This window comes from Falco cherrug, chromosome 3 (genome assembly GCF_023634085.1).
Source record: "Falco cherrug isolate bFalChe1 chromosome 3, bFalChe1.pri, whole genome shotgun sequence".
In the NCBI taxonomy this organism is placed as follows: Eukaryota; Metazoa; Chordata; class Aves; order Falconiformes; family Falconidae; genus Falco; species Falco cherrug.
The window spans coordinates 110237824-110264732 of record NC_073699.1 but is presented as its reverse complement, the minus strand read 5'-3'; the positions used below and the strand labels follow the sequence as shown (position 1 = coordinate 110264732).

At 47.7% G+C, this 26909-nt stretch overlaps 1 protein-coding gene across 9 annotated transcripts in view; it reads left to right on the top strand.

The window, feature by feature from the left end:
• Positions 1-25519, top strand: part of CCDC30 (coiled-coil domain containing 30) — a 37372-nt gene extending 11853 nt beyond the window's left edge. Inside the window, exons 6-24 of one of the 9 annotated variants that reach the window (XR_008731414.1) lie at positions 825-884; positions 1850-1965; positions 4387-4494; positions 4912-5018; positions 5811-6003; positions 10548-10646; positions 11257-11382; positions 14146-14303; positions 15347-15593; positions 17205-17378; positions 17692-17901; positions 18588-18745; positions 19287-19434; positions 20003-20124; positions 21250-21391; positions 21974-22110; positions 22411-22525; positions 23424-23510; positions 24184-24264. Coding sequence is in view for 8 of the 9 variants with exons in the window: in XM_027803317.2 (XP_027659118.2) it covers positions 825-884; positions 1850-1965; positions 4387-4494; positions 4912-5018; positions 5811-6003; positions 10548-10646; positions 11257-11382; positions 14146-14303; positions 15347-15593; positions 17205-17378; positions 17692-17901; positions 18588-18745; positions 19287-19434; positions 20003-20124; positions 21250-21391; positions 21974-22110; positions 22411-22525; positions 23443-23510; positions 24184-24397 (2702 nt within the window). In the remaining variant the exon portion in view is untranslated. Of the gene's footprint in view, positions 1-824; positions 885-1849; positions 1966-4386; positions 4495-4911; positions 5019-5810; positions 6004-10547; positions 10647-11256; positions 11398-14145; positions 14304-15346; positions 15594-17204; positions 17379-17691; positions 17902-18587; positions 18746-19286; positions 19435-20002; positions 20125-21249; positions 21392-21973; positions 22111-22410; positions 22526-23423; positions 23511-24183 lie in introns of all 9 variants that reach the window. The other 8 variants (XM_027803318.2, XM_055705250.1, XM_027803320.2 and 5 more) reach the window with 8 other exon arrangements.
• Positions 25520-26909: the final 1390 nt, after the last annotated feature.

Below are 26909 nucleotides of genomic sequence, written 5' to 3'. Positions count from 1 at the left end.
TTTCTGTGTGAATTGCAGGTCCTACTGCAGACCTCGCAGCTCATGCCCAGCACTCAGACCTAACTAAACCTTCTAGCCAGTTTCCAAACCCATCATTTACAGCCTTTTAATCAAAGGCAGGGAAATGAGCACTCTGTGGGCATCTGCTTTGTGTATTGATCGATACACGTGTCCCTGGGGATGGAGCGAGCATCGCGTTGCAGCCTCCCAACAGTACTGCTTCTCCAGATCCCGGACGGGCTGCAGTGTGCAGCTCTGCTCAGCGGATCATAGCCTGCATGGGGGAATCTCTGTTTTAGAATCTTCTTAAGTATCAAATGAATATAAAACTTTCCAAACTGTGAGTCAGGGTTTGAATGCTTGTTATGTCTGTGTGGTTTATTATGTCGCGAGTATTAGTGTGAGGAATTACTGTTATAGCATCTTAGCGGCTTCCCTGATGATGAATATCAGCATGCCTTCTCCCAATGAACTTCAGAGCCAACTGCTCTGTAAGCAAATTGATGTTCTAATACAAACCTAAAATGAAATCTCTGATCTTTAGTAAACCTCCACTGGCACAGCATATTTTTGTTCAATGATAACTTGCAGCTGCTTGCTTGCATTGAAGAGAAAATACAAGATTGCTTCTGGCCACTTTGTAGCCCTGTTATTGGGTCTTTGGTGATTAGAGATTTTGAATTGTGTGCCTAGCTGTGTACTAGTTTATTTTTTAGTTTTCCTTCAACTCTGTATTTAAAGTGCATTAAAAACGTTGCAGAGTTTAGCTTTCAGCAACATATGTATGGGCTGTCTCAGTAAAACTGTCTCTTTTATCCTCATAGAGTCGGCCTCATCGTCAGCCCTGCAAGCACCTGAGAGCCAGGAAGAATGGAGAAAGAGCGGTAAGTTACACTATTTACAAGTGGTGAAGATCCAGAATTTTGTCAAGGCTTTCTGTAGTGCTAAACAGGCTTTTCAGCAGAATAACAACACTTTGGTAGAAGGTGTTCCTTGCCTTTTATTTCAAATCACAAAACTGAAAATTCCATATCAAGATCCTTGTGTGAAACAGGGGTTTGGGGCTGTAGGTTGTGGTTTATTTTGGTTTTGCCAGACTGGGATCTAGAAAGAATGTATGTTTTAATTTTTGCCTGAATAGAAGTCAAACTTAAGCTGAAATTTCCTGTGCCCAGTATTAAGCTGAAAAGGGAAAAATCTGTGTCTTCTCACTGGTTTTACTTAGGATTTGGATACCAGTGCATACTCACAGGTTTCTGTCAGTGTACTCCTAATACATCTTTTCCTGTTTCTTGCACTTCAAATACTAGATAGTCTGTGCTAATTGATGTGATGGTTATATATATCTTTACTGATTCAGACTCGAAGGGTTGGTATGCAACCCTAATTTTTACTGTACTGGCCATTTCCTAAATATTAATGCTAGCACAACACTGATACACTAACTGTGATTGTGTTTCCGCTTGCAGAAAGTTATGAATTCTATGATGAAAGTAAGAAATATGGCTGTTTGGGTTTTTCAAAGCTTACCCTAGCTGTTTGGGAAACCCATACCTAAATATCTGAGGTGAGGCATTTTCCATGATCCAGAGGTGAACTGAATCGCTGAAATAACTGTGGAGAGACTGCTGTGCTCTTACAATAAACATAGCATTGCTATTGAACCTGCATCTCCAGAAACCTCTGCTATTTGAGGAAAAGGACGTGTCACCATATATATGGAAAACTGCTCTGTGCTGTCGCATAAGGGCAAGGCAATTTCAGAAACCTTACTCATGCGATAGCCCCCCTCTGAGCTTGGTCAAGGGCCACACTGGTGTTGGTGACTGTTTTTTTCTGTTCCGTACAGACAGGACTGAGCTACAGAAGGCCATGGAGCACAACAGCAGACTGGACAAGGAAATTCTGGCACTGCGAGCACGGGTCCAAACGCTCGACTTGGAAAGAAAAGCGTTCCTGGATCTGGTGAGTACCTATCTCCCGGTCTGCTGTGGCACCAGCGAGTCCTTCCAGAACTGCCGTTCTGATGTTTCATGGCTCGGGGAGTAATAGAATCTGGGAAACAAACAGGATAAATATCCCAAGAGTGTTTTAAAGCAGCTGCTGTTACTGCAGCCCTGAAAAAATTCAGCTCTTACAGCATCCTTCAGCGCAGGGAGAGTTTGATACTTCACAGAATGGGGGGTGAGCTGTACGCGCTCAGGTTGAGGTGTGCTGTAGGGCTCTGAAATACGTGTTTTCCTGTGCCCAGCGTACAGGCTCAGCTTGAAGCTTTCTTTACTAGCTCATATTTGCACAAAATCAAGGGGGTGAACAGAGTAAGCAATATTTCTACCTTTTATTGGGGGCTGTTACTAAAGACAGTCATTTTAGTCTAAACTCCAGTACTAGCTATTTATAAAAGAATTTTTGATTTAGGCTCATGTTTTGATACTTCTCAGCCTCTTTGGCTTTTTGATGTGGCTGTGTTGATTTGCTCAGTAGAAGAATAAACATCCTTTTCATTTTGTGTGGGCTTTTTTCAGTGAATTACTTACTATTAATTACTCTGAGTTAAATGCTTGACGTAATAGATTGAGGATTCTCTAAATGCATTAATCTTTATCAACAAGAGTTCCTCACTGAGATTGCCAATAGTGAATGAATATAACAGTCTGTTTCCCATTAAAGTGTGTTATTTGGCACGAATTCTGTTTCTGTTCTTAAAATTCTTTATATCAGTCCTTCAACAGCCTATAATTGGTTGCCAGCAGCCATCCCAGCACAGAAAGCCCAGTAGCTATCTTGTTGTTCTCCTGGATTAAAATGAGTATCTTAATAATTTAAGTATTTCTGAGAATATTTCTTTCAAATAATATCCAAGGCTTACTTTCTTGAATATAATTTATTCATGTTTGAGGATTTTAAAAATTTAGTGGGTAGTTCTGTCCCTTGCATTTAAAAAAGTTGCTGGCTCTTCCTTAGCTAAGCATATCTGTCCTCACAAACCTTGTATTTACAGGACAGTCTGTTTCTGGGTCTGCAAAAATATGTAATTTAGTTCACTTTCCTCTGTTTACATATATTTTTTTTTATTCCAAATAACATTTTCTTTGCTTTAGGACATTGCTTCTTTCAGTCACTAAGTATATATACACATGTGTGTGTGTGTGTGTATATTTTTAACCTGTATAAAAAAAGAAATATATATATACAAAAAATAGAGAGCTACACAGAAGGTATTGTTTTCTCTGTACAGAAGAAAAATGTAGCCAGACTGAGAGCACGCCCAACCAACCATGTTGTTAAGCTAAAAGCATGTTATCTTTCTGTTCCTTGGAATGAGGTGTAACTGTTGGCATAGAAGTTAGAAAGCCATAGTTTTTAATTTGTAGAAGCTGAAAGCGTACTTACTATGAGCCACAGAACTTCTGTGTCCTGAAGTTTGTTTTTTTTTCTGCCTGTGAGTTGCGGACAGCAGGGTGAGGAGCAGGCTGGCTATGGCTTTGGTTTGGTGGTCAGTGGAAGACCGATGGCGTTTCTGCCACATGCTCCACCAGTTGGAGTATTGAGCCTTAATGGTGCAGATTTGGTGTCTGTGTGGTGTGAGCGAGTCTGTGTGAGTGGGCTCTGCCTGTGGGTGTGGGTGGAGGCATGGCACAAAGCTGAAGAAAGGAGGAAAAATGCGTGCTGAGAAAGTGGTGCGTGAAGGCTTTGCAAGGGCTGATAGCTCCAGGCTGCTAAATCTGCAAAAAATTATAAACTTGGGACACCAGTGGCCCGCTGAACCTGTGCAAGGCCTGCACTGACTGCGTGAGGCTCAGATGGCATCCGTGTGTGCTGCTGGGCACACTCGAAGGGTGCAGGATTATATCTGCACCTGATGGGGAGCACTTCAGGAACACCCATCCAGGAGCCACTGTGGTACAACTCTGCCTTTCCATGAACAGCTGGGGTTGGCTTCCCAGCTGCTGCTCCAACTGGCAGCCACGAATATGTGCAAGTGACTGTGTGGTGTGAACAGTTACCTGCTAATTAATATTATATTGATCCTATCAATAACAACAAAGACTAAAAGGTGTCCTCAGAAGTAGTGGTTGTAATCTGTCTACCTCTCTGCACTCAGTCCTGTTTGGTAAAAGGGGATGTACAACATGTGCGTGATCAGTAATTAAAATAAATTAAGAAAACCTGCTTACCCTTTAATGCAGCATGCATTCCTCCTTTTACTGCTCTTTACATCCCTCAGTAGTCTGAGACCACCCAGCTGGAGCAACCACACGATCTCAAGCTGTGTGGTTGATATTAATAAATCTGTAGCTTATCTACAGCGAATTTGAGGGGCATCTTAACTCTCTAAGCCAGCAAGATGAACATTCACCAAAACCAAGTGTTTTTCTTTTGAAGATTGAACAGCTCAAAGAGGAGATCTGTGAGTATCAGAAGAGCGAGAAGCAAGGACTTCCATTGCCTGCACCCACCGAGGCTGAAGAAGTCGCAGCGTCCTCGCTGCAGGTATTTTCAAGGGCTCTTTGTTTGCCATTCTAGAAAGCAAATCGAGCAAGCAGCCCCACCTCTGCGTTCCAGCCCCCTGCCATAAATGAAGACACGAGGATTGTCATGCAGGAGTGGTTGTGTTTTCCTTTCCACGCACCCTGTGCAGGTGTGACAGAGGATTTGTGCTGGGCCTGATGGATACACTAATGTGTAGAGCACATCTGTTGGCCTAAGCTAATACTCACTAGTGCCCTCGTATTATTATGGGTCTGGGGGAGCTTTTGCTCCTATGGCCAGCGGATTACCTAATGCAGACAAATGTAGATGATGTAGCTCATGTTTTCTGGTTGTCTTGTTTATTTATGATAATATGATAATCACATTGTGCTAAGATTTCAGTCTTAACTACATGCTGACTTTTCATTTTCTCTTGAGACACAGGGCACAAAGGATGAAGCGGGGGTGGAAGGAGACTGCGCTTCAGGCAAAGCTGGCTCAGATCAAGAAGACAGACGTCAGAGTAGTGAAACACTTCACAGAAGGTGAGCAGTGTAGGAATCCTTCATTGTTGTATTTTCACGGTGGCTTACCTGGTGCTCTGGTTGCTGATATTCTGTCTTGCAGAGTGGATTTAAGTACTGGATTCTTTAGAATACTCTTTGGTGCTAACTTTGTTGCTCTGCTCCCAAAGCAGAGGTAGTGCCTGTCCTGAGTAGGTCTGTAGCCTTTGGTATCAAGAATGCAGGCTGTTTTCTGACACTTTCTCCAGTTTGTTGCTTTCCTAATATAATAGGGTTGGGCTTTTGGGGCTCTCTGCAGACAAAAGTGTTGGTTTTGGAACTGTTTTGTTGCTGGGAAGATTTCTCTGGATTTGGTTGCTGTCCAGTGTTATACCAAAACACTTGGCTTTCAAATGTAAATATGTAAACTGGGATTTTTAAGGGAAGTCAAAGTTTCTTTCTCCTGTGGCCTGCTCGGAAAGCTGCTGCGCCTCTTCTAGCAGGTTCAAAGAGGAAAGGGGGTCTGATCCCAGCCCTCTGACTTTTTCTCTTCAAATGCCCAAGCCTGTTTTCCCCCCCTCAAGGAGCTGAATTTGCCGTTGCCTCTTTGCTGTTAGCATCCTTGTGCCTGACCAGTTTTCTCCCTGGATTTTCATCACTATTTGTGTGGAGCCCACCTAAATAAGAGCAGGCATGGGTCAGGCTGGGTGTGAGACTCAAAATTAGTAGGACAGAAATATTCCATAGTGGAAAACACATTGGCTTTTTCATGATGTGTGTCAATAGGTTTACATAGCAGTTCTAGCCTTGGTGATGGTGGTCTTTGGTGTGTAGGTGCCGAGAGGTGATTGAAAACATCGAGGGCAGGAATTCACAGCTCCTTCACAAGCTGCAAAAACTGGAGCAGGAGCATGAGGATTTGGTTGAGCGCAATGAAGAGCTGGAATCAATTCTGGGAGAGACGCAGATCCAAACCAAGCAGGAGAAGGAACAGTTTGAGACTGAGGTGGAGGGACTTCACCGGAAAGTAAGTAAGGAATGGAGGAAATACAGTTTGGGTCTGCTTAATTCTAGCTGGTTTTCTCTCTGCATAATGATTGGTAAAATAAAATTACGGTTGACCTAAACCTGCAGGCTGCTTTGTTTAGTTTGACAAGAAATACAACTACAAAAATCTGGCAGTTTCAGAAAAGAGGTGAAAAGAAGGAAAAAATTCCAGCCGTTGAGTAAATGACGCTTGCTCTGGAGATGCAGATTCCCCCAGTGTTACAGCAGCATTGTCTTTTCCAGCCCCTGTCCCTGCTCTCCGTGCTTGGGCAAGCAGCGTTAAGTAGCTAACAGAGCTCCTGCATCCACAGGAGTGAGACCAGGCAGTGTTCCCTTCCCGTAAAGCCTTTCTGTACATGTGGGCGCTGTACACCCTTCGCTTTCTTGGCTGAGCTGAAGCAAAGCCTGTTTCAAATTCAAGTTGCATCTTATTTTCTCAGGAGCTATTTCTTCTGAGCCTGTTGTAGCTCAGAAGCTCTTATTTCCCCCCCAGAGGCTGTCCTAGATGGCATCAGTGCTCCTGACAGTCTCCTGCAGGAACTGCTTTTCCATGTTGGATGGCTGTTTCTTCTGCCTGCAGTTCCTGCTGAAGAGCAAGTTCCAGGAAGCCCCAAGTCCTCTTGAGGCTCAGAAGAGAGGCAAGAGGTTTTCCTGAAGCCCATGTCTTTTAACCTGGCACGCATGACAGAACTCCAGGCTTTGACTTGAATCTCTAACCCCTCTCCAGACCTGTCCAACAGGTGAAAATGGTCAGCGCAGGACACTGTTGCTCCTTGATCCCAGGAAAGGTCACCGCTTCAGCATGCTGGTGGCAAAAGGTTGTACTTCTGGCTTTTCCCCAAGCACAGCATCTCGTAAACGTGTCAGCCCATGTGTCAAACACTGAGGCACTTCTGGGTGTGGGGGCCAGGATCTGCACTGCCTGGGGACATCCTAGCTGAACATAAATTTGAGGGGATGGAGAGTTTCCTTCGTTGCCTGCGATCTCTTAGTGCAGGATCTGCTGTTGAATGGGGCAGCCGTGGCTGGAGACTTCTTTTTGAAGTGCTGTGATAAGCTGATCCATCTGGAGCTGCTCTGCTCAATCTTGATCAAGATGTGACCTTGACAGTCTCTTCCTAACTCGCATCCTACTTGATTTTGGGCACCCTCATCCCAGGGCAATCTGAATCTTTTCCTGTTAATAGGACAAGTCCACTCAGATCATCCTTTGACTTTAGGAGGTTGATAGGAAGTCTTGGTTGTTTGCACTCATTTGCATGTGACAGTCAGGGAGCCTCTGGGAAATTGCAGATGTGAAGCATCGTGCTGATTATTTGGTTTACCAGAACCACAGCAACATTAGAGGCCTCCCTGCAACATCTGAAGAGCTATCTCCATCCACGTTTTGAGTGAGGATTAAGTCATTGCTGAAGCTTCTCAGCCTGATGATGCCTTTGTCAGGGTTGTCTTTAGGCTCAGTTTATTGGATGGACTCTCCATCCCTCTGGAGGTAGCTCTGTGAGGAGCATCTGCGCTTGTGGACTGGTTTGTCACTACTTGTCCTCAGGGAAAATACCATTTGCAGCATTCATGCAGCATTCGTGCAGCATCGCTACCAGGGCACGTGATCCCTTACGGACAGGGCAGCTGAAGAATTTATAGCCAGAGAGAACAGAGGAAGCCAGAAGCTGGTCTTGCTAGATGGGAGGTGGGCTTCTCCCCAGAAAAGCTGGTTGAGGAGGTCTTTTCCTTTGGCTGAAGCCCTGCTGCCTGGCCAAAAGCTCTTCCTCCCTTGGGCCATTGCCCTCTCCCCTCTGTCTGTGGCTAAGAGATGCCCTCTGCAGTGACTCTGGTCCTGCATCTCCGGGCGGCAGGACCAGTCCGTAGTGTCTTCTGGATTTCTGAGGTGAGAAGGAAGGCCACACACAGGTTTTCAGTCAGGAGTGAGCAGTGCTCGGGTGTCTCAGGTTAAAAAACGACGTAGGAGGATAATACATGTGTGAAGGCATATCCTATGTGAATGCTGAAGTAACCACACATCTCCAAGATGAATTGTCCAAAGACAGAAAGGCTGAATTGCTTGTCAGTAGCCTCTGGCTGTGAGGGAGAAGTCTCTAACTACAGTGAAACAGACTGAAGGCACGTTCAAATATCTTAAGGAAGGACGCCAGCAGACATCATGTTTCTAAGTGTGTAGCCGTGGAGCCAAGGGCAGGCTCTGTGACGGGAATGCCAAAAGGTCTGTCCACCATGACTATGCTTTTGTTTAAATCGGGGCTTGTTCAGCACAGACTGAAATGTTTCCCACTTTCTCATCGAAGCAGGATAAACACAACCCTCAACAAATCAAACAAGACAGGTTTTCAGTCTGGAGAAATCCCCTCTTTGCTCAGTGCGTTGTTAAACAGATCCCTGGGAACGCCGCTTTGGGGGACACAGGGCGAACGCAGCAGGGGAGCACCGAGTAGCCAAGGAGATGCAAGGCATTTTGGCTGGCAGGAGCTTGGCAGTTGCTGAGGCTGAAAAAAAAGATAGAAATGTGCACAGCAGGGCAGCAGAGGGGAGACTGGCAGATTTCAGGATGGAAGAGGAATTGGGTTAACCCTTGGTTAGATCCAGCATCTGCTCAGATGGAGGGCTGCAGAGCTGCACCCTTCATCTCTAAGGGGCTTTTGCGTGCCTTGGAGGTAAGGAGGGAAGGACTGCACTGGAGGGAGGGCAGGTGCGCTGGAGCCTGGAGAAAGCGGCGCTGCTGGGCGTTTGCCAGCCTGCCCCGTGTGAGCAGGACTTGGAAGTCTTTTCTAGTTTGGGTCGCCTACAAAAATCTTGGCTGATTAGGCCACTGACTCAGAACAAGGACACCAGGATACAACATGAGTATTGTTCTGCTGTTGGCACCAGCACAACTAAAATGCTGGAAAGTTAGTGGCTTGGAGGATGTATAAGCAAAAGGATGGAAATGCATCGCTAGGTATCAACTTCATGACCAAAGGTTGGCTGCGGGGTGAGGAGGGGAGGTATATTTTGCCTTTGAGTTCCCTTCTAGAACTCCAAAGTCTTATTGAACCCCAAACTATCATCTAGTCATGCAAGAGGAGGGCCTTTTATTACCCTCTAGCTGTTCTGTAAGAGGCCTGGAGGTCTCACCTCAGTGATCTGCCTTTAACACCTAGGTTAGGCAACATCATCTGTCTTAAAAACCAGTATCACAGCAGCTTTCCTCTGTGTTGAGATCATTCCCTGCTGGGAGCTCCAACAGAGCCATCTTGTGCCTGAAGCCTGTCAGTGAAGGCAAAAAGCTCCTGGACTTTGATGTGCTGCTTTGTAACCGCTTTAAATGGACTGGGATTGGCAGAGGCTTGGCACTTCCTCAGCTTTGGCTTCCCATTGGAAAGGAATGAAAAATGATCTCTGAATAATTGCAAAGCAAGGAGAGTGGGAAAGGTGTGAGACATCTTATATGCTTCACCATACACTCGTCTGCGTGAGTGGAGTGATGGCTGTTGCTCCTATGAGTACAGGGTATGCTGTGTGAAGCTGGATTTCATCTGCAGCTTTTTTAAGATTTTAAGCTTTTGTAAGAGATTTCATCTCCTTCCAGTGTCCCTGCTTGCTCTGCAGCCTTGTTCAGCGAAAGCCCAGCTTGGGCAGTTGGGGAAGCCAGCTTGGTGGTTTAGAAATCAGAAAACCAGCACAAACTTTCTTCTGAAAGTAGCTGAAAGGAAAAGCTGCTGAATGCCCTGCTGGCTGGCAGCGGAGCGGGGTGGCCGTGAGTGCCAAGACTCTGATTTTACAAAAGGGCCTGCAGGAGCTGTAATGGGGAGGAGAAGCTGGACTGTTCTCGCTCCTTTAAACCCTTTAAAGCAGCAGGATTAATAATCATTCCCACGAGATTCAGCCCCCGCAAAAGTAAATGCCTCTGGGAGGGGGGGAGGTGGTGGTGTAAATGCAGAATGAGCACTTGTCCAGGCAAACTCATGCCTGCCAGGAGAAACAGAGGTCAGTGTTTTGCTGGCTCGAGTCCGGAGTCCTCAGAGCCTTGCAGGAGGGAGTTACCACCTCCTCTGAGCAGCGGAGGGACCAGGACCCTCTGGCTGACGGGGCTGAACACCTGCCTGGATGAGGTCAGCTGCAGGCGAGCAGGCACTGCAACAGCACGGGGTAGGGAGATGGCTGGCGCTATACATCGGGGTCTCGTGGGGTCCTCAGTGTTGGGGGAGCGGCGTGTAGAAGGCCCACAAGCTGTGGAGACCTTCAATTTTCCCCACGTGTCTGGGTTGTTCCTCTCCTTTTGTGGAGCAGGGTTCTTTCGCTTTCTAACTTGGCCTTGGATGGCTCCTTCCCCCTTTGAAGCAGAGGGTGAAAGACGTGAGGTGGAGCGAGCCCCCGCTGGCGGCTGTCCACATCCCCTCCTACTCCATGCTTCCAAATGTGGGGTTTGCTCTGCAACAGCAGCACAAGGAGACATTTCGTAGTGGTTGTGTATTTAGTACTAGTTGTGAGTACTGGTTTGCTTGTAACTTGCACTTTGTCTGTCCTAAGATCACAAGTTTAGAAACGGAGTTACTTGAAGTGCAGAAGAACAAAACTGAGATGAATGGGGAAGAGCAGGCATTGTCTGGAGCACAAGAGATGCAAGAGGTAAGAGGTTTTCCTTGGGAAGTAAATAGTTTTGTTTAGAAACATATGAAATGAGCATCTCCTGTGAATGTTTTTTTGTCACCACCTTCTCAGAACTGGTAGCCCATCAGCTCATACAGGACAGAGGGATGTCTTTAGAGGGTAGCAGTGAGCATGGAGATCGTACTGGCATAACTCATCTCCCTTGTGAGATTGTCCTGCCTTCAGCGCTGCAAGCTGAGGAGCTTGTTGACTCCCTGGTGAAGGGTTTGCATGTGTAAAGGGGCTTGATCTTGTTTAGGGTTTGATGAAACCTAGGTAGTGCATAGGTACATCGACAAGGCTGTTTCCCAGCTGGTCTTAGGCTGGCCTTGCTGTCCATTTGTTACTTGCTAGACAGATCCAGACAATCGGATCTGCCAGGTGTATAAGCTGGACAGAGCTTATTACCTCTGGGAGAGGACCTTGAAGGCTCCAGGCCTTGAGAGATGTCCTGCCAGCCCTGGCAACTTTTGAGAATCGTTTTTTCCTATCCTTGTTTTCCAGAAGACAAGTTTTCTGCAATTTGTTTCTCTTTTGCTAGAATAAATGATGCTGGAGAAGTGACTCTTCTTTTTTTTTTTTGTTCCAGATGTTGGAAAGCTGTCAGGAAACGATAGAAAAGTTGGGAAGTCAGTTGGGAGAGCGGAGAGAACGGAGAAAGCAACTTGCTTCTGAGCTTGAACTGTTACGACAAGATCTGAAGGCTGAGAAGAAGGTACTGGGGAGCCCAGTATGTATCGCCCCTGCAGTGGGGCTCCCTGCAGGAGGCAGTTGCCTTGGGATGACTCCATGAAACATTCCTAGTTGCCCCCCAAGTGTATCGCTTGACTGCTCTTGATGCATTTCTCTAGTCCAGCCAATCTCAAAGCTTCTTGGGCAGGTGATTTTAAATCCATCTGCTTTAATGGAACTGTGTCTCTCTTAATTTATTTTCCCTTTCAATTCAAACTTTGTAGCCAAAGCCCCCTTCTCTAGAAGGTAGAGTGGAAGTTTTCCGACTTACGTAGCTGTTGCAGAGTTATTTGTGATCGTAAGGCTCATGATCATGAGCCTTCATCACTCTGTGTCAAACATGGCAGGGTACTTGGAGATTTGAGCTGAGACCTTCCTGCAGAGCAACATCAGGGTCACCTGTTCGCAGTGACTGCTTTTCTGCAGTTGATCAACTGCCTAGTTCTAAATCTGTTTAACATGGATCCCCTTTAAAATGAATAGTATTCTTTCTGAACCACAATATGGCATGATAAGAAGTCAGAACACCCAAGAGTCACAGAAGTCTACATGAACAGCTTGCTGAGGTCCCGGTGTTGCTTTATGTGCCCATAGGACCTCAGTATGCTTTGCTGGAAGCGATTTAACTGCTAGATAGGCTTCTGGTGAGTTTATCTTTGCTGGGAGAGTTGCTGGTGCTCTTGTCTTCCAGTTGGGCCAGAGGAGAGAGGACAAGTGATGCCAGCAAAATTGTACAAGGGCTGGCACAGGCATAGGTAGGGTAGGGGCTGAAAATTAGGCTGAAATTTAGGAAAACTGTAGACCTGTGGCCTGGATTGGGCAGACAAGGGGGACCTGAGGGAGACTGGCAAAGTGGAGAGGGTTTACATCTATTGTAAACCCCCCTTTTCAGCACTCTGAGAGGCTTTAAACCAGCTGTGAGTCATCTCGCTTCCTTGAACATAACTAAAAACCCAATGAAAGTCCTGAACTGTTGGCAGAACTGCACATATGCAAGAGTCTTACTGGAGGAACAGTGGCATCTAGAGGACAGGACTTCTGTAGTGCTGTTGGGCAATAAATTCACATCGTAACAGCTTGGGCTGCAGACCAAGCCTTGTGGAAGGGCAGTTTAGGGAGGAGCTAGGTCAGTCTGTGAATATGCACATGAAAAGGAATCGTCTGATTTGGGGGATGATAACCTTTGCATCCCAATAGTGCAATCTACTCGTGGTCCAGGGACCTTTTAATCAAAATGATGCATCCCTGTATCCCTGTAAGCTTGGTTGTAATTCAGCCACCAGCTGGCCAGTGGCTTCACCTGAGGAGAGGACTGTTCTTCCATCTCAAGGATGAAGAGGTGGAATCTGGTGGCCTGTATTAGACTGTAACAGTCTTGAAAATAGAGGACTTTGTGTGTGTTTGGTGGGATTTCTGACTTCACAGATGGGTTTATTTCCTTCTGATAGAGCAGCTCTATGGAGGTGAATTGTTTACCAACAGGGTGCTGGAAATGAGCTTGGTGTGAAATCATCGGGTTCTCATGGGTGATACGCACCGGGAGGTCAGGATTTGAGATTGCTCAGTGCTGTGTTTGTCAGGATGCCCAAGACATGGACTGGGCGAGTCAATTGGATAGTATTTTTGTTCTTGTAAATTTTAATAACGTGCTATGAACTGATGCTATGCAGAGAGCTCTCTGCATTTGTTTGGAGCTGTCTTCTGGTTTTTAAGAGGTTTTTGGACATCTGAGAGGAGAAAGCTTTTTCTGAGCTTGTAGTTAGGGGTGCATTACATCCACTAGCTCCTGTTGTTTCCTCACCGGGGTTGCCTGACTCAAAATCTGAGTTTACAAGCCATTGTAATAACTTCCAAATCTCCAAAGAACATCAGCAAGCAGGGATCTCATTAGTGTATCCCATTAGAAGCTACAAAAAAATAATGCTTTGTTAGATACAGAGGTGAGAAAGGTAAAGAAATCCCTGTTGTTCTGGTGTCTGATGTAGACAGAGCTGCTAGTGTGTGTTGCTCCAATATAAGTAAATTCATCTTGGTGTAGATAAGGAAGACCTGAAATTGAAACATTAGTGCTAGCATACGCTCAGGAAGAGTTATGGATTAAGAGGCTTTAGGAATCAAAGTCATTGCTAGTGTTTAGTGGGCTTATAAGCATTTTTCTTTGAAGGATTTGGGTTTACCACCGCTTAGTGGGAGATACTAGACCAGGAAGATTCTGGTTCTGCTCGAGCCTGGGAGTTCCTGTGTCCTTATGCACTCCTCGTGCCTTCCTTTCTTCATCCTTTTATTTTCTTGGCATCTTCTCTTCATGTCTGAGGTTTTGGGCCTGCCAAAAAAAGGTGTTAGGTGAGGTGGAAAGCGGAGAGCAGCCCTCCCTAGGGAGTTGTTTGGGGCTGACATGGATGGAGGATGCGTAGCACCGGGTGAGACAGCTGAATACATATCCTGTACTCTCCCTGTTTTCCCAAGAGTTGCCACTTTTGTAAAGAGATAACGGCACATGCTATAAAGCCCTGAGAACTACAGATGGGCCACAGAAGGATGAAAACAAATAAAGAAGTGTGATTCGATAGTAGTTTACACACAGATACTTCCCATGCAGAAAAAAAGGCCTTACGTGGGTATCTTCAAGGGTGAAGAACTACACTAATTTAGCTACAGAATCACGATGGAGCCCCCAGATTGCCATATACTGCTCAAAAGCTTTCCATGAAGCAAGTCAAAGTCGTGGTGTTTTCTGACCTTACAGGCCTCTGAACTCCTACAAGAAAGAGAACAGATTAACAAACTCGAGCAGCAACATGAAGATCTATGTACAGATGAAAAGATATATGAAGAACAGATGGCTAAAGTAGTATTTTTGGAAGAACAAATCAAAAACTTGAGGGATGAACAAGAACTGCTCTGGTAAACGTTAACAAGGCCTGTGGTACTTTCTGCTTCTTATCTTTGCTGACTAATTTTTTAATGTGTTAAAAATCCCCGTAGTGCTGCTTCTGGCAAAAATGGGCACAGCAGCTTTGTGTCTTCCTTATCAGATGATCATCTCTCTGTAGAGATTTTGGTGAATAAGCATTGCCCTTACCGACATCGTGGTCTGTCAGGAGTAAACCTTTTTTTTCTTTTTTTTTTTTCCTTCCTTTTTTTTTTCTGCAGCTATTCCACATTCTGAATGGCATAAATGAGAGCTGTCCTTAGGGAGGAGGCTTCTCTTGGAGTGAGTTTTGAGCTAACACGGTCCCAAAAAATGCTCCCGTGGGGGGCTTGGGCTCCTTGGGGCTAACTGCTGAGCTACATCCTGCTGTGGATTTCAGTTGTCCTGGGAAGGCAGGTGTCAGCAGCCACCGGGGTTGTAAACAAAGCTCTTACAGGTCCTCTGACTCCTCTTTTTCAGTAGATCAATACAAATTTGAAGCTGAAGCCTCCCTCCTCAGGCTCCCGTTAGTAATAAAAGCTTGGATTAAATCCATTGTAGTTACAATCAGCTCAATGACCTGGTACCTAGGTAGTGAGACAAAGTAAAACCAGGCTAGGACAGGTAGGTTAGCTTATAAGGACATATGGTAGGGATTGAGATAAATCAGACAGCTTGATCGGGAGACCTGAGCTCATATTTCCATACAGCAAGTGCTTCTCCGCCACTTGTGAGCTCAGACCAGCTCACGTGGCTCTGTGTGAGTGTCTCCTTAGCCAGCACTTCACCCACTCATGAATGCCCAAGAGCTGACCCTCTGGACACATGTTTCTTTGTGGGCCAGCTTCCCCTGGACACAGACCCTTGCCCAGAACTGCTAGACCCAGGATTAAATCCCTTCTGGGTCCTCCTGAGACACTTAAGCATTGCCTTGAGCGTTTCACTGGATTCTTGTATCCCAAGTTTTTCCCCTTCAGAGGGTGGTTTCCCTTGGATGTGTATAGTTACCTCTCTCCTTTACTATTTCTCCTTCGAGTTCTGAATTACTAGAGAGCAACAAGAAGAGGGAGGAGCTAGAAAAGCAGCTAAAAGAGAGCAATGAAGAAAAACGGTTGTTACTGGAAGAAATTGCCCAGCTAAAACAAGATATCCAGACTACCCGGGAGCAGGGCGACAGCACGCTTGAAGAGACTTTGTGGATGAATCGAGGCCTGGCACATAGAGAGAACAGGTTTCTCGTGGCGCAGAGCTCTGCAGGCAGTTTAGATGGGAGCGTTAAACAGGTATGGGCAGCTTTGCCAGCTGCACTGTACTTTTTTTCACTAATTTAGTGGCAAAGCCTAATTGAAGTGGACTGGAAGCCAATCCTGGAGTGTTAGCACACGGCAGGGAGATGAGGCTGACTGATTTCCTTGGGGGAAATGTTTGGGAATTGAGTGTCATTGTTTCCTTCTGTTGTATTTTTCGTTGTAGTGGGAACTTGGATAAACTGAAGGGCTCCCTTAGTACACATGCAAGAAGTTATACAGTCCTTAAATGACGTGTTAAACTGTTTGAAGCTCTTTCTCAGCTCCTTTTTGGAGTGTGAGAAGTGGAGCTGGCTTGCTATTCCCACAACAGTCTTGCTCTTGCTGGATGCAGAAGCTGTTCCTCTTCCCTACTTCTCCTTGGGATTTTCTGCTCTTACACTCCAGGGCTTGAACTGACCCCGTGGCTGCTGCCCCGTGGCAGCTCACAAGCAGCTGGGTTTGGCTGCAGCCCCGTGCCTGCATCTCGGTGACTGCTCTAGCAGCTGCCAGGCGAGACCCCTGTTTGTCACTACGTTTAGCTGTCTTTGAAATGCAATTTTTTTTCTCCTTTCTTACCGTGGGATCAGAAAAAGAAAGGGAAGAGCAGCAAGCTCTGCCAAAAGGGGAAGAAATGATGAAGGTACCCGGGGTGGGGAGTCTGAGGAAGAGCAAGGATTATATGCAAGTGTTTGGAAAAGGAGTGGACAGGGTGGCATCTAGGCAGGAGTGGGAGTGGAAAGGAGAGGGTTGGAGCTGTGCTGACACCAAGAAGCAGCAAATCTGTACGGTTAGAGCAGACCAAAGCAAGACAACATGGTGTAGAGGGGATGCTGAAAAGGATCCCGGTAGAAGAAGGTGGGGGAAAAAAACCCCACAAAATCTAACGGACCTCGAGGACAAATGACATTGCCAGATCCCACAGCGCTAGATCAAGACTCCCCAGCTTGGTGATTTGTCTGAGAAGGGAAGCTTGAACTTCAGTGGACTTCATGCAGAGGGTGAAGACGCAAAGCGGGAATGCAGATGGACAGATGGCTGGAAGTGGGTTTTGGTACACCAGACGTGGGAATAGCTTTTAGTCTGCATGCAAGGCACTTGTGAGAAGGTGGATGAACCAAAGAGCTCAATTATCTTCTGAAAGCCATCACAGACCATCAGTGACTGCCTCCTGGTGCCCAGGCTGCTGTCGCCTTGTGCCAGCCTGTCTGTTTCTGTACCACTTCCAGGACTTGCCTTGTTCCTGCCACCGCGGGGAGTCGCGGCTGGATGCGTGACTCCCGCTGAGTTGCCTTAGTGAGTGCCAGTGAAACTGGCACAAGCATTAAGAGTAATGTGGGTGGTTTGGAATTTGTTTTGACAGGTTGGTTTTCACAGGGATTTGTTCCCTCATCCAGGTTATTGCATCTTTTCCCTCGACCTCCAGAGGGGGATGGACAGGGTAGGGAGCATAGTGTGGGGGCAGAAGTGCTTGCCTGGCTTTACCTGTCTTCCTACTAAATGCCCTTAAATCCTATTGGTGTATTTCTACCTGTATTAATTACTAGTCTTTATCTTTCCTTGAAGTTGATGTCCAATGTAACCTTTGTCATTTTGCTGTTCCTGCAGAGTCTGTCTGAGGAGAGATTCCAGCAGCAGGAGGAAAAAATGCAGCAACTGCGGCAGGACTTGCGTCGAGTTCAGAACTTGTGCAGCTCAGCTGAGAGGGAGCTGAGATACGAAAGGGAGAAGAACGTCGACTTACACAAGCAAAATCTCTTGCTCCAACAGGAATGCACCAAGGTAGGAACAGAGCAGGGAGAGCTGCTTGTAGGGAGCGTCACATCCTTTTACAAGGGTCAAACGGGAGGTCTGAGGTGCTGATTTCGCCAGGCTGGACCTCATTTACATCTGACTGTACAGCACCTGGGCTTTTCAGTGTGCTCTGCCTCAGCTCAGTGGAAATTGCACTGCCTCCAAATAAAATGTGCTGTGCTTGCTCCCTGGATTGTTTATTCTTGCTCACTCTCTGGAATCCTGTTGGCCCTTTCCTAATCAAGACGTTTCAGATGACATATGTTGAAGTGCAAACTTCATTTCTTCTTTTGAAACTCAGGTTAAAGCTGAGCTGAAGCAAGCCCAGGCAAAACTCTCGGACACAACTGAAACATGCTCCTCTCTCTCGGCACAGTGGGAAAAAAGCCAGCAGAAGGTCAAAGAACTTGAACAAGAGCTCTTGAAGTGCTCCCAGGCTGATAAACTGCAGAGCGGTCTGCAAGAGAAACTTGCACAAGAGAAATCCAAAGTACGTGAAGCACAAAAAAAGGTAACTCTTCAGCATGAGCTAAGTTAACAGGAGGTATGTTTTTAGCAGTTTCGTGCAACTGTAGTTCAGGAAAAAGAAGCTCTAGCAGCAATTGAATTGGTTCCCTGAAGCCTATTTTGCTAGTCCGTTCTGAGATCACTTGGCTAAATATTTTAGGGAAAATAGGTGTTACTAGTGGGAGCGTAATCAAAACAATAGAAGTGAGATCTGATGGCTCAACTCCTGCCTCTGAAGCTCAATGTCTCTGAAAATACTGGTAGCAGGGCTGGCAGGCACAGGGAGCCCAGACCACATTCCTGACAAGGAGATTTGCTACTGTTTGCTATCTGGTAAATTGCAAAAGTTTGTGTTTTTAAATTGCAAAAGAATTGTGGCATCGATTCTGCCCTATTCCTGCACTAATTGTTGGATTTGTTTTTTGAAGTGTGCAGGACTGAATTAGGTGCAAAAAGGATTGTTGTTAATTCATGACATAGTGTGTGATTCCAAGTCTGGCAGCTGTTTGAAAGGTTTTGCTTTTAACGGACTTTGACACAAAGACATGCAGAAGTACTTTGAGTAGAAGCGAGAAAACCTTGCGTTCCCATGACTTGAATACAGAGGGATCAAAGGCATGTGAATCCCTTGGATTCAGATACTGGCCTGTAAATTCAGAATGTTTAATCTGTATCCAATTTTAATCCCAGATTTCAAAACTCCAGCAAAAGCTAAAAGACTCACAACACCAGCTCCTGCTGGCAGAGGCCCGTGTTTCAGACAAGAAACTCTTGGAGGAGGAATTGAAGGAAACCCGAGAAAATGAAGCCCGTGTGCAGCAAGAACTTCACGAGGAGCAGCTGAAAAGGTACCCAGAGCCGGGTGGTGCCTGAGCTGGGTGCGGAGGGGAGGTGTGTGCCAGCAAATGCTGCTGTGCCAGCCTCCCTCCAGCTACCTCCTGCAGCTCCATGACTGGCCCTAGGTGGCTTCAAGGAGACCCTGCACCCTTGGTTTTACCTTCCTCTCTCTCCTTTTGACCTGCCAGCGTCCCTCCCCAGGATCCCCTCTTTATGAGATTTAAAAGCTTTTTTGGAGACCCTAGCTGCCTCAAAAGGTGTGTGGTCCCTCCTGCCAGCCCAGTGATTTGGTTTACCCTCTAGATGCCAGCAGTCCCCTTTTTTCTGCAACTGGGACTGGAAATCCTAGACACATCGTGCACCCTTTCACATGCCGCTGGGACATGGGGACAACCAGAACGTCCTGATTTCTTTCTATCCTTAGTGTTGCCCAGGGCAGGTCCAGAGCAGCGGGCTGATGGTTTTTAGATCAAGCCAGCCTTGAATTGACGGTGGCACATCACCGGCTGGCCTCCACGTTTGTGTCTCACCGTCACACCAACCCGTTTTTAGGAAGCTCCTGGAGCAGCAGGTGGAGGAGCTGCGGCAGCAGCTCCGGCATTCACAAGAGACAGAGGCGTCACTGGCCAAGATGCACGTGGAGCTGCAGGCCAAGACTCTGCATGTCCTGGAAGATGAGAGGAAAACTGACTCGAACGAGGTGAGCTGCAGCACAGGTGGCTCCTCGTCACCCAAGGGGATGTTGTGCTGGTGGCTGGCTCCAGAGCAGACCGCTGAGCTCTGGGGCGAAACAGGACCATCCCAGTGTGAAATCTGTACCTGGGAACTGCTGAAGTAGGGTCAATTCTGGCCAAGTGCTGAGCCCATGCAGATCACACTGATTTAAATGGGAGCCAGAGGAAAAGCACCGTCCCATCTTGTTAGGTTTCCTGGGAATGCAGCTCCAAGGGCACAGGAGGGAGGACTTGGTGGCTTCTTTCCCTTTTCTTGCAGAGCACAGAGCTTCTTGCAGGGACATCTTGGCAGAGTCCAGGGAGGATGCCCTGTTGAAGCCTAGAGCAGCCCCCTGGCAGCACAGAAATTCACACCCCCCTCCTCCTTTAAGGGGAGCAGGCAGTGGCCTTGGGGGGACAGAATGGAGGGATATTATCTATAGTGGGAATCACTGGGATTTATGACAGAGAAGCTTTGGAGACCAGACTGAAAGGAGGCAGAGGGGCCTCTACAGCTAAGGACGCACACGCGAATAAAAAATAAATGTTTTCCAGCACCTCCAGTGCCAGAAGGAGAACCAGAAGCTTTCAGAGCAACTTTCATTGCTGAAGGGGGAAAACAAAGCCCTTTACGAGGAAGGAGTCCGTCTCCTGAACCAGAAGGATGTGTATGTCAGGTAATGAATGCAGCAGCAGGCAGGGGAGGTGTAGACACAGGAAAAAAACGTACCCAGGAATTGCTGTTTACATGCCTGGCAGTGACACTGGATTTGACTGTTCTGTAGCCTTTCTTGTCTCTCCTGGAAGGCAATTAGCACTGAGAGATCTGCCTTAGCCTGACGCTTCTGCGTGCGGTTGTGTCGTGCCTCGCATGTCTGCTGTCATGTTGTCCTCGGCAGCAGTGCAGAAAATGAGGGGGTGCCTAGGGAGAGCTGCGGGTGCTGCTGTGGAGGGTCTGGCGTTGGCAGAGATGCTCCACGGAGCTGCTCGTTTCTCCCCAGAGCACCTGTGATCTAATGTGAAGCACAGTGGCCTTTTTGTTGTAAGTTGTGAGCAAATATCATGGGCAAATATCCCTTATATGGTAGAGATTTTTTCTCTTTTTTTTTTTTTTTTTTTTTTTTGACATTATTTTCCCTTCTACCCCAGCTGGTTAAAAATAAAGAACACTGCCTGAACGAGACAAGTTTGAGGGGGAAGAGCAATCAGCACAAGTCTCAGTAGAGACAAATGTTTAACCTCGCTGTTGCAGCTCTATGAAGCACCCACCGAAGTAGCCCTTTCTGCAACCTGTTTGCCTGGCCCTTGCTGTTTAGGATTCTTATTTTTTGGCCTTTTTGCCCCCATACACAAATACTTCCCCTTAACCACCCCCAGCCCCAGCCAAATAAAACGACCTACCCTTTCCCTGTTACTTCCAGGTTTTGTGACTTTATATCCCTGTTTGGTATAAAGAGCTGAGAGGGGTGAGCACAAGGATTTGTAAAGCTGGGAGTCAGTTTCGGGAATGCTTTGGATCCTTTTCCCTCAATCAATTGCCATTTGGTTGACACTTAACAATATAACCTTTGCAACAATAACAGAAAACAAACCAACTGACTGATCAGTGAAAGACATAGTCCAGAAAGCCAGTGGGCTCATTCTGCCGTTAGCTGCATAGCCAGAAGGAGCTGGGTAGGTGGCTGAGGCTCCCAGTTCAGGCTTTGAAGAGCCTGAATAAATACAGGACATCTCCTGCCTTGATTTTAACCTAGAACACAAAAGCATTTCAGTGCCTGATGGTTGTGTCTCTGCCTCCTCAGGAAATATAATGAAATGCAGCTCCGCCACAAAGACAAGATCCGCAGAGCCAAGGAGACCTTTATTCACGAGGTGAAACAAAGGGACAGCAGAATTAAGCAGCTTGAAAGTGAGCTCAGCGAGGCAAAGCTCCAGGTGGAAAAGGTGAGAGAACACAGCAAGGGCTTCTCCTGCAAGGAAAGGCAGGGGAGCAGGCTACCGCAGGGCTGTGGGAGCATCCCTTCTTCCAAAAAGAAATGCGGTTTAGAGAAAAAAAAGACAATGAAGTTTAGGAACAGCTGGTTTGCAGGCACTGGGATTGCACTGTTAAATGATCAGTTGGAGCATGGGGAGCTCTGCCTGACATGCTGCTCCTGCTCTGTGCACGGGACTGATGCTGCCCTGGGAGACAGCTGGCAGTGCCGAGGGGCACCAGCCCGTCCTCGTAGGAACAAATAGCCAAACAGAAATTCCTGGCTCAAGTTTTTCTTCAGGGGAGGAACCTGTGTCCTCAAATCCCGTTCAGAAACTGCCTAAGCTCCATCTTCTTTTACTTCAGAAATATTACTGCGGGGAAGTGACTCAAAAGCCTCTTTTTTGGGGTATGTTCCAGCAAGTAGTGCGTCACTTCTAGGAGTTAACGTGCTCAATGGTCACCCCTTTGGTAAAGCGCTCTGAGGTTTACAGAGGACAGAGAAGAGCCAAGCGTAACCGCCGGTTGTTATTTCCTTCTGCAACACTGCTCAGGGAAAGGTGCTGATCGCACAGCTCACTGCCGAGAACGAGAAATTACTCCAGGAAAGAAGACGGCTCCTCCAGAAGATAACCGAGCAAGAAGAGACCCCTTGGAGCAACCGGTCTATGATTGCCACCCTGCAGAGCAGGTAGGTACTTCATGATGTCTGCGCCTCTGGGAGCTTGCCTCTTCCCAGCATTTCTCTGGTTTTATGCCTGTTTCTCCTAAGAAATCCAGAGGAAAATCCAAGCTGTGCCCCAGTCACTAGTGCTGTGGCTTTTAATTGCTGTGGGATGTACTTAGCTCCTTTCCCCCTTGGAGCTGTGGGCATACGGGTGAAGGCTGTGGAGGCCAAAGGGTCCAAGGGTGAAAAAGTAAAATGCCCCTTTGAAAACATAGCGTGGCCAGAAGGAAAATAACTTGTGCCTTGTCTGTGTGACGTGCTCAGAGTGAAGATCCTGGACGAGGAGAACGTGCGGCTGCGCGAGAACAAACTCCAGCTCTCCGGCCACGTGCCCACCTCGCACCGCCCGCCAAGGAGCATCCACGCTCCCACCACAGAGGTGAGACTCGGGGAGGGCTTGGGCTTAGCAGGCGGGTTGCAGGAGCTGTTGTCTCCTGTGGGTGCGGGTTGGTGTTTGTTGCTGCAGCTGAGGGTGCTGGAGAAGAGCTGAATCGGTTCTTCGGCTGGGGTGGAGAGTGGCATCAAACCCCCAGGCGATTGCAAGGGCTTTGTGCGGTGAGGAGGGGTGTTGTGGGGGGCTGAAATACACTCGACACGCTCGTCATACTGCTCTATGCCCCAGCTGCTGCGTGATGAGATCCTTTTCCCCAAGGATGGAACTTTCATTTTGGCTTTTTTGCAGACTTAGAGTTGTTAAAAGGCCTCAGCTTTAAAGTTAGCTCTAAAAATAGGAGAAATAACCCAGAGCAGTGTGGTTGGGAATGTTACTCCTGTAAGCCAAAAAACCCTCAGACCGAGCTGACAGATAATATCGATTAAATTGAACGGAATGAAGGTTTGCCTTACCTGAGAACTTGGGTTTGGATTGGCCAAGTTAATGAAGAACTTTGGGGGAAGAGATGGAGAAAAAGCCAAGAAAGTCAAAGATTGTGTTTCAACAGCTTTCCAGATCCACTGGTTTTTATTTAAAAGTTTATTGGTACATTTTGAGATTTGGAGGAACCCCAGTTTGGTTGGAAACTAGCTGTTAGGGGTGAAAGTGCAGAAGGAATTGTTTGTGTGTGGGTTTTTTCTTTTTATTTCTTTCTGTTAGTTTCACTGGGGCTAGTTAGGTTGGGTTTTTGTAATTTAAGTTCAGCCCCAAAGGACAAATCTATGATTAGTACCTCTGCGGGGCTGGAGTTCGTGGGGAGAACTTTCCGTCGAGCTGGGGGCACTGTGAAGACCAAGACTGTGTTTGAAATTCGGGGTCTGACATGCACCTCCTCCTGTGAAAGTCTCTGTTCCTCCTTCCAGGACTCAAAGAACGTTAACTTCTCCGAAAGCCAGCTCCAGAGCAAGGTGTTGCCCTCTCCCCGTACCAGGTACCGTGGGGTAAAAGGAGGCAGCAGGGAATGCCTCGCTGTATGTAGTGAGGGACAAGTTGAGTGTTTTGGCTGCTCCACCCTCTGCTTTCACCTCCAAGGGGTGGGTTTTGGGTGTGGGGGGTTTTTTGGTCAAATTATAGGGAAAATGATATTAAAAAGATTTGAAACTATAGGGATGAAGAAGTAAAATTTTCAAAAGATGTTGGGAAACACCGTGGGATTTAGGAATCGGTGTGACGCCCAGTGGTTTTGGAGGAGTGTCTTTACATGAGAGGTGGTGAGACTTAAAGGACGCCTGCTGCGCAGAGCTGTATGACCCACGTCCCGGGCAGGAGGGAGCTCGAGCTGTTCTCCACTGGTGGAGCCAGGAGCACCACGATCCGTGCCAAAACGGGCAAGGGGAATGCAGAGAGGCTCTGCACCTCCGGTCTCTGCCCGCTGGAGACCCAGCCCGGCCAGCTTGGTTACAGCCTTCGGTGCTGCTGAGGGTGACAGTCTGAGCAGGTTCTGGGGCAGATGAGGGCCGGCCACTGCTTGGCTGGAGGAAGAGTGTAGGAGCCTTCATTCAAGCGAAAGGCATTGACTGTAGATGTTGGGAGGAAGGAATATTGGGGCTGTGTGGGTGGCTGGGGTTTGCGGAGTGACTTTAAGAGAGGAAATTTCTTTTCAGCTTCCCATCACAAGAACCACCAGACTCTCTCAGCATCCTGAAGGCCACGCCAGACACAAAGCCTGAAGGAGAAGCTGAAAGCCAAGACTCGCCCTTCTGCTTGTCCCCCTCTCAACCTTCTGAGATCGGGTACCTGAATGTAGCTTCACCTGGAGACACCACAGCCTCCCAGCTCCAGGAGGAGAGTCAGAGCATCAGCTCCGAGAACTTCTAAACGGGGAAAGATATTGCTGAAAATATTAGCTGGATGGCAAGGATTTGGGCTGCTGTTGCTGTGGGATGACAAAGACTGCGGAGGAAGAATTGCCAAATGGACTGACCCGGTGATTCCTGCCATATTTCAACTACAGTGTTCAAGAGGCATTTTTTCAACTTACCCAACTCCGTGTGTGTGAGATCCCAGATTCACCTGGAGGCTGGAATTTGTAGATAAACTCTGTAAAATGGAAGAGGGTTGGGGTTGAAGCTCTGAACCCTGATTCCTTGTCCAGTACAAAGCTACAAACTTTGTAAATAAAACTTGGAGAAGTTCCCTTCCACCATGCGCCCACTTCTCTCCAGTCCCCTTGATCTGTGCCCAGATGCCAGCTGCTCCCTTTTGCGTGCTCTTACCCCTTCCATTTTGCTTCGTGTGAGCCTGTGGAGGGGAACAGGGGGTATCTGAGTGCCGAGGGGGTGATGAGAACATGTAACAATGGTGGATGATGGGTAAAGGGACCAGAAGACAGATGGAGATGGAGGGGATGAGGGGAATGGAACAGGAGCAGGAGAAAGGAGGGGATCTGAACACCCAGAGGAGGAAAGGGGCTAGATCTTGAATGCGCACTGACAGTGATGGAGGCTCTGTGAGGATGCTTGGGTGGGAGTGGAAAGGATCAGATCATGCAGAACAGGGGTGTAGAAGGGATCTGTGTATGCAAAGAGGGGAGCAGAAAGGATCAGAGCATGAATTGTGGGGAGGAGAAGGGACCTGGACACGTGAGTGGGAATAGAAGAGTTCTGTGCTTGCTCAGGAGGACATGGGTGTCACGTGAAAAGCGGTGGGGGGCGGATTCTCTCAGCCCTGGGTGTTTGATCTATCAGCTGAGACCCTTGTGCCCCACCAGTCTGGCAGCGCCCCGTTCCCGGGCCCCTTCACTGCCCAGTCCCGCTGGATCGGGGGGCGATTCGACTGACTCGTTCAGGGCAATGCACCGACAGCATCAGGGGAGCATCGTGGGGACCCCTGGGCAGCTCTGCCCGCTTTGGATGTGTCACCTGCTGCTGGTGCCCACAGAGGGCTCACGCTAACACCTTACGGAATAACGCTCTTTATTATAAAATGGTGACAAGTTAAGAGTCGTGAGTGCCAGTGAGAGGGACTGTCTGCAAAAACAAGCTTGAAATTATATACAACCAAACTAGAGACAACCAAAACCTTAATTACTAATGACAGCTAAAATGAGTTAGTTATTTAACGTGCATAAAGTTCTTACCCACCAGGCGTCCTGAGGGGGGAGAAGACAGGTTCAGCCCATCGACTGATCCCAGAAGTTACAATGGAGTCTTCCCTAACTTCCCTTCTCATTCATTCACTTGTTATATTTTTCTTGACTCTCAAGGCAGAGCTGGAGTGACTCCAGTCGTACATTGCTTCATTATTATTGGTATAAAATTCTCTGGCTTTCATTTAAAGACATAGTTGGTAAGAACTGGAAAGCGCGTGCTCGGTGAGGGGTGGTCACACTTTGGAGGTGTGGAGGTGTGGAGGGAGAGGTGGAGGGAGGAGTGGGATGGAGGTGTACATTAGTATTATAACGATATTATAATGAGCGAGGTTCGTCTAAGGAGAATAATTTGGCCACAGTTGTTGGCCCAGCAGTGGGTACCTGCTCGTGTGTTTTCCAGCCAACAGCTGCTATGCAGCTTATTGGCTGTGTGGTACCACCAAGCTCCCAGTCCTGTGGGGAGCACAGCCTGGCTGTGGGGTCTCCACCCCACTCCCCCCTCCGCTGCTCCTCCAGGCTAGCAGGTGGTGCTGCCTAGGGAACCCTGATGGAGTAGATTCCGTACGTGTGAACCGTCCTGGAAGTGGCAACTGTATTTTACCCTAAAAAGGTGGTTATAATCCTATAATTTCTGTTAGGTGCCAGTTTTCTATAATTTCCCACCTTCAAGTGGTTTTCCCATGCGTGGGATGAATAGGAATCACAGTTTGCAAGATGGGAACCGAGGAAATCTGAGTGCTTGGAGGAGGAAAGTCCTCCAAAAAAAAAAAAAAAAGAGCTGCAACCATGGAGGGCTGCCTCAGGGAAGGGGTGCCAGTCAGAGGGGCCTCAACAGGCTTGAGGGGTGGTCCTGAGTGACCCTCATGGAGTTCAACAAGCAGGTGCAAGGTCCTGCACGTGGGTGAGGGTGATCCCAAGCACAAATCCAGGCTGGGAGCAGATGGAGAGGGACTGGGGGGTGTTGGTGGGTGAGAAGCTCCATGTGTCCTGGCAATGCGCGCCCGCAGCCCAGCCAGCCACCCCTACCCTGGGCTGCACCCCCAGCTGCAGGGCCAGGGAGGGGGTTCTCCCCCTCTGCTCTGCTCTGGTGAGACCCCCCTGCAGCGCTGCCTCCGGCTCCGGGACCCCCAGCGTAAGGAGGACACGGACCTGCTGGAGCGAGTCCAGAGGAGGCCACGGAGCTGCTCCGAGGGCTGGAGCCCCTCTCCCGTGAGGACAGGCTGGGAGCTGGGGCTGGTC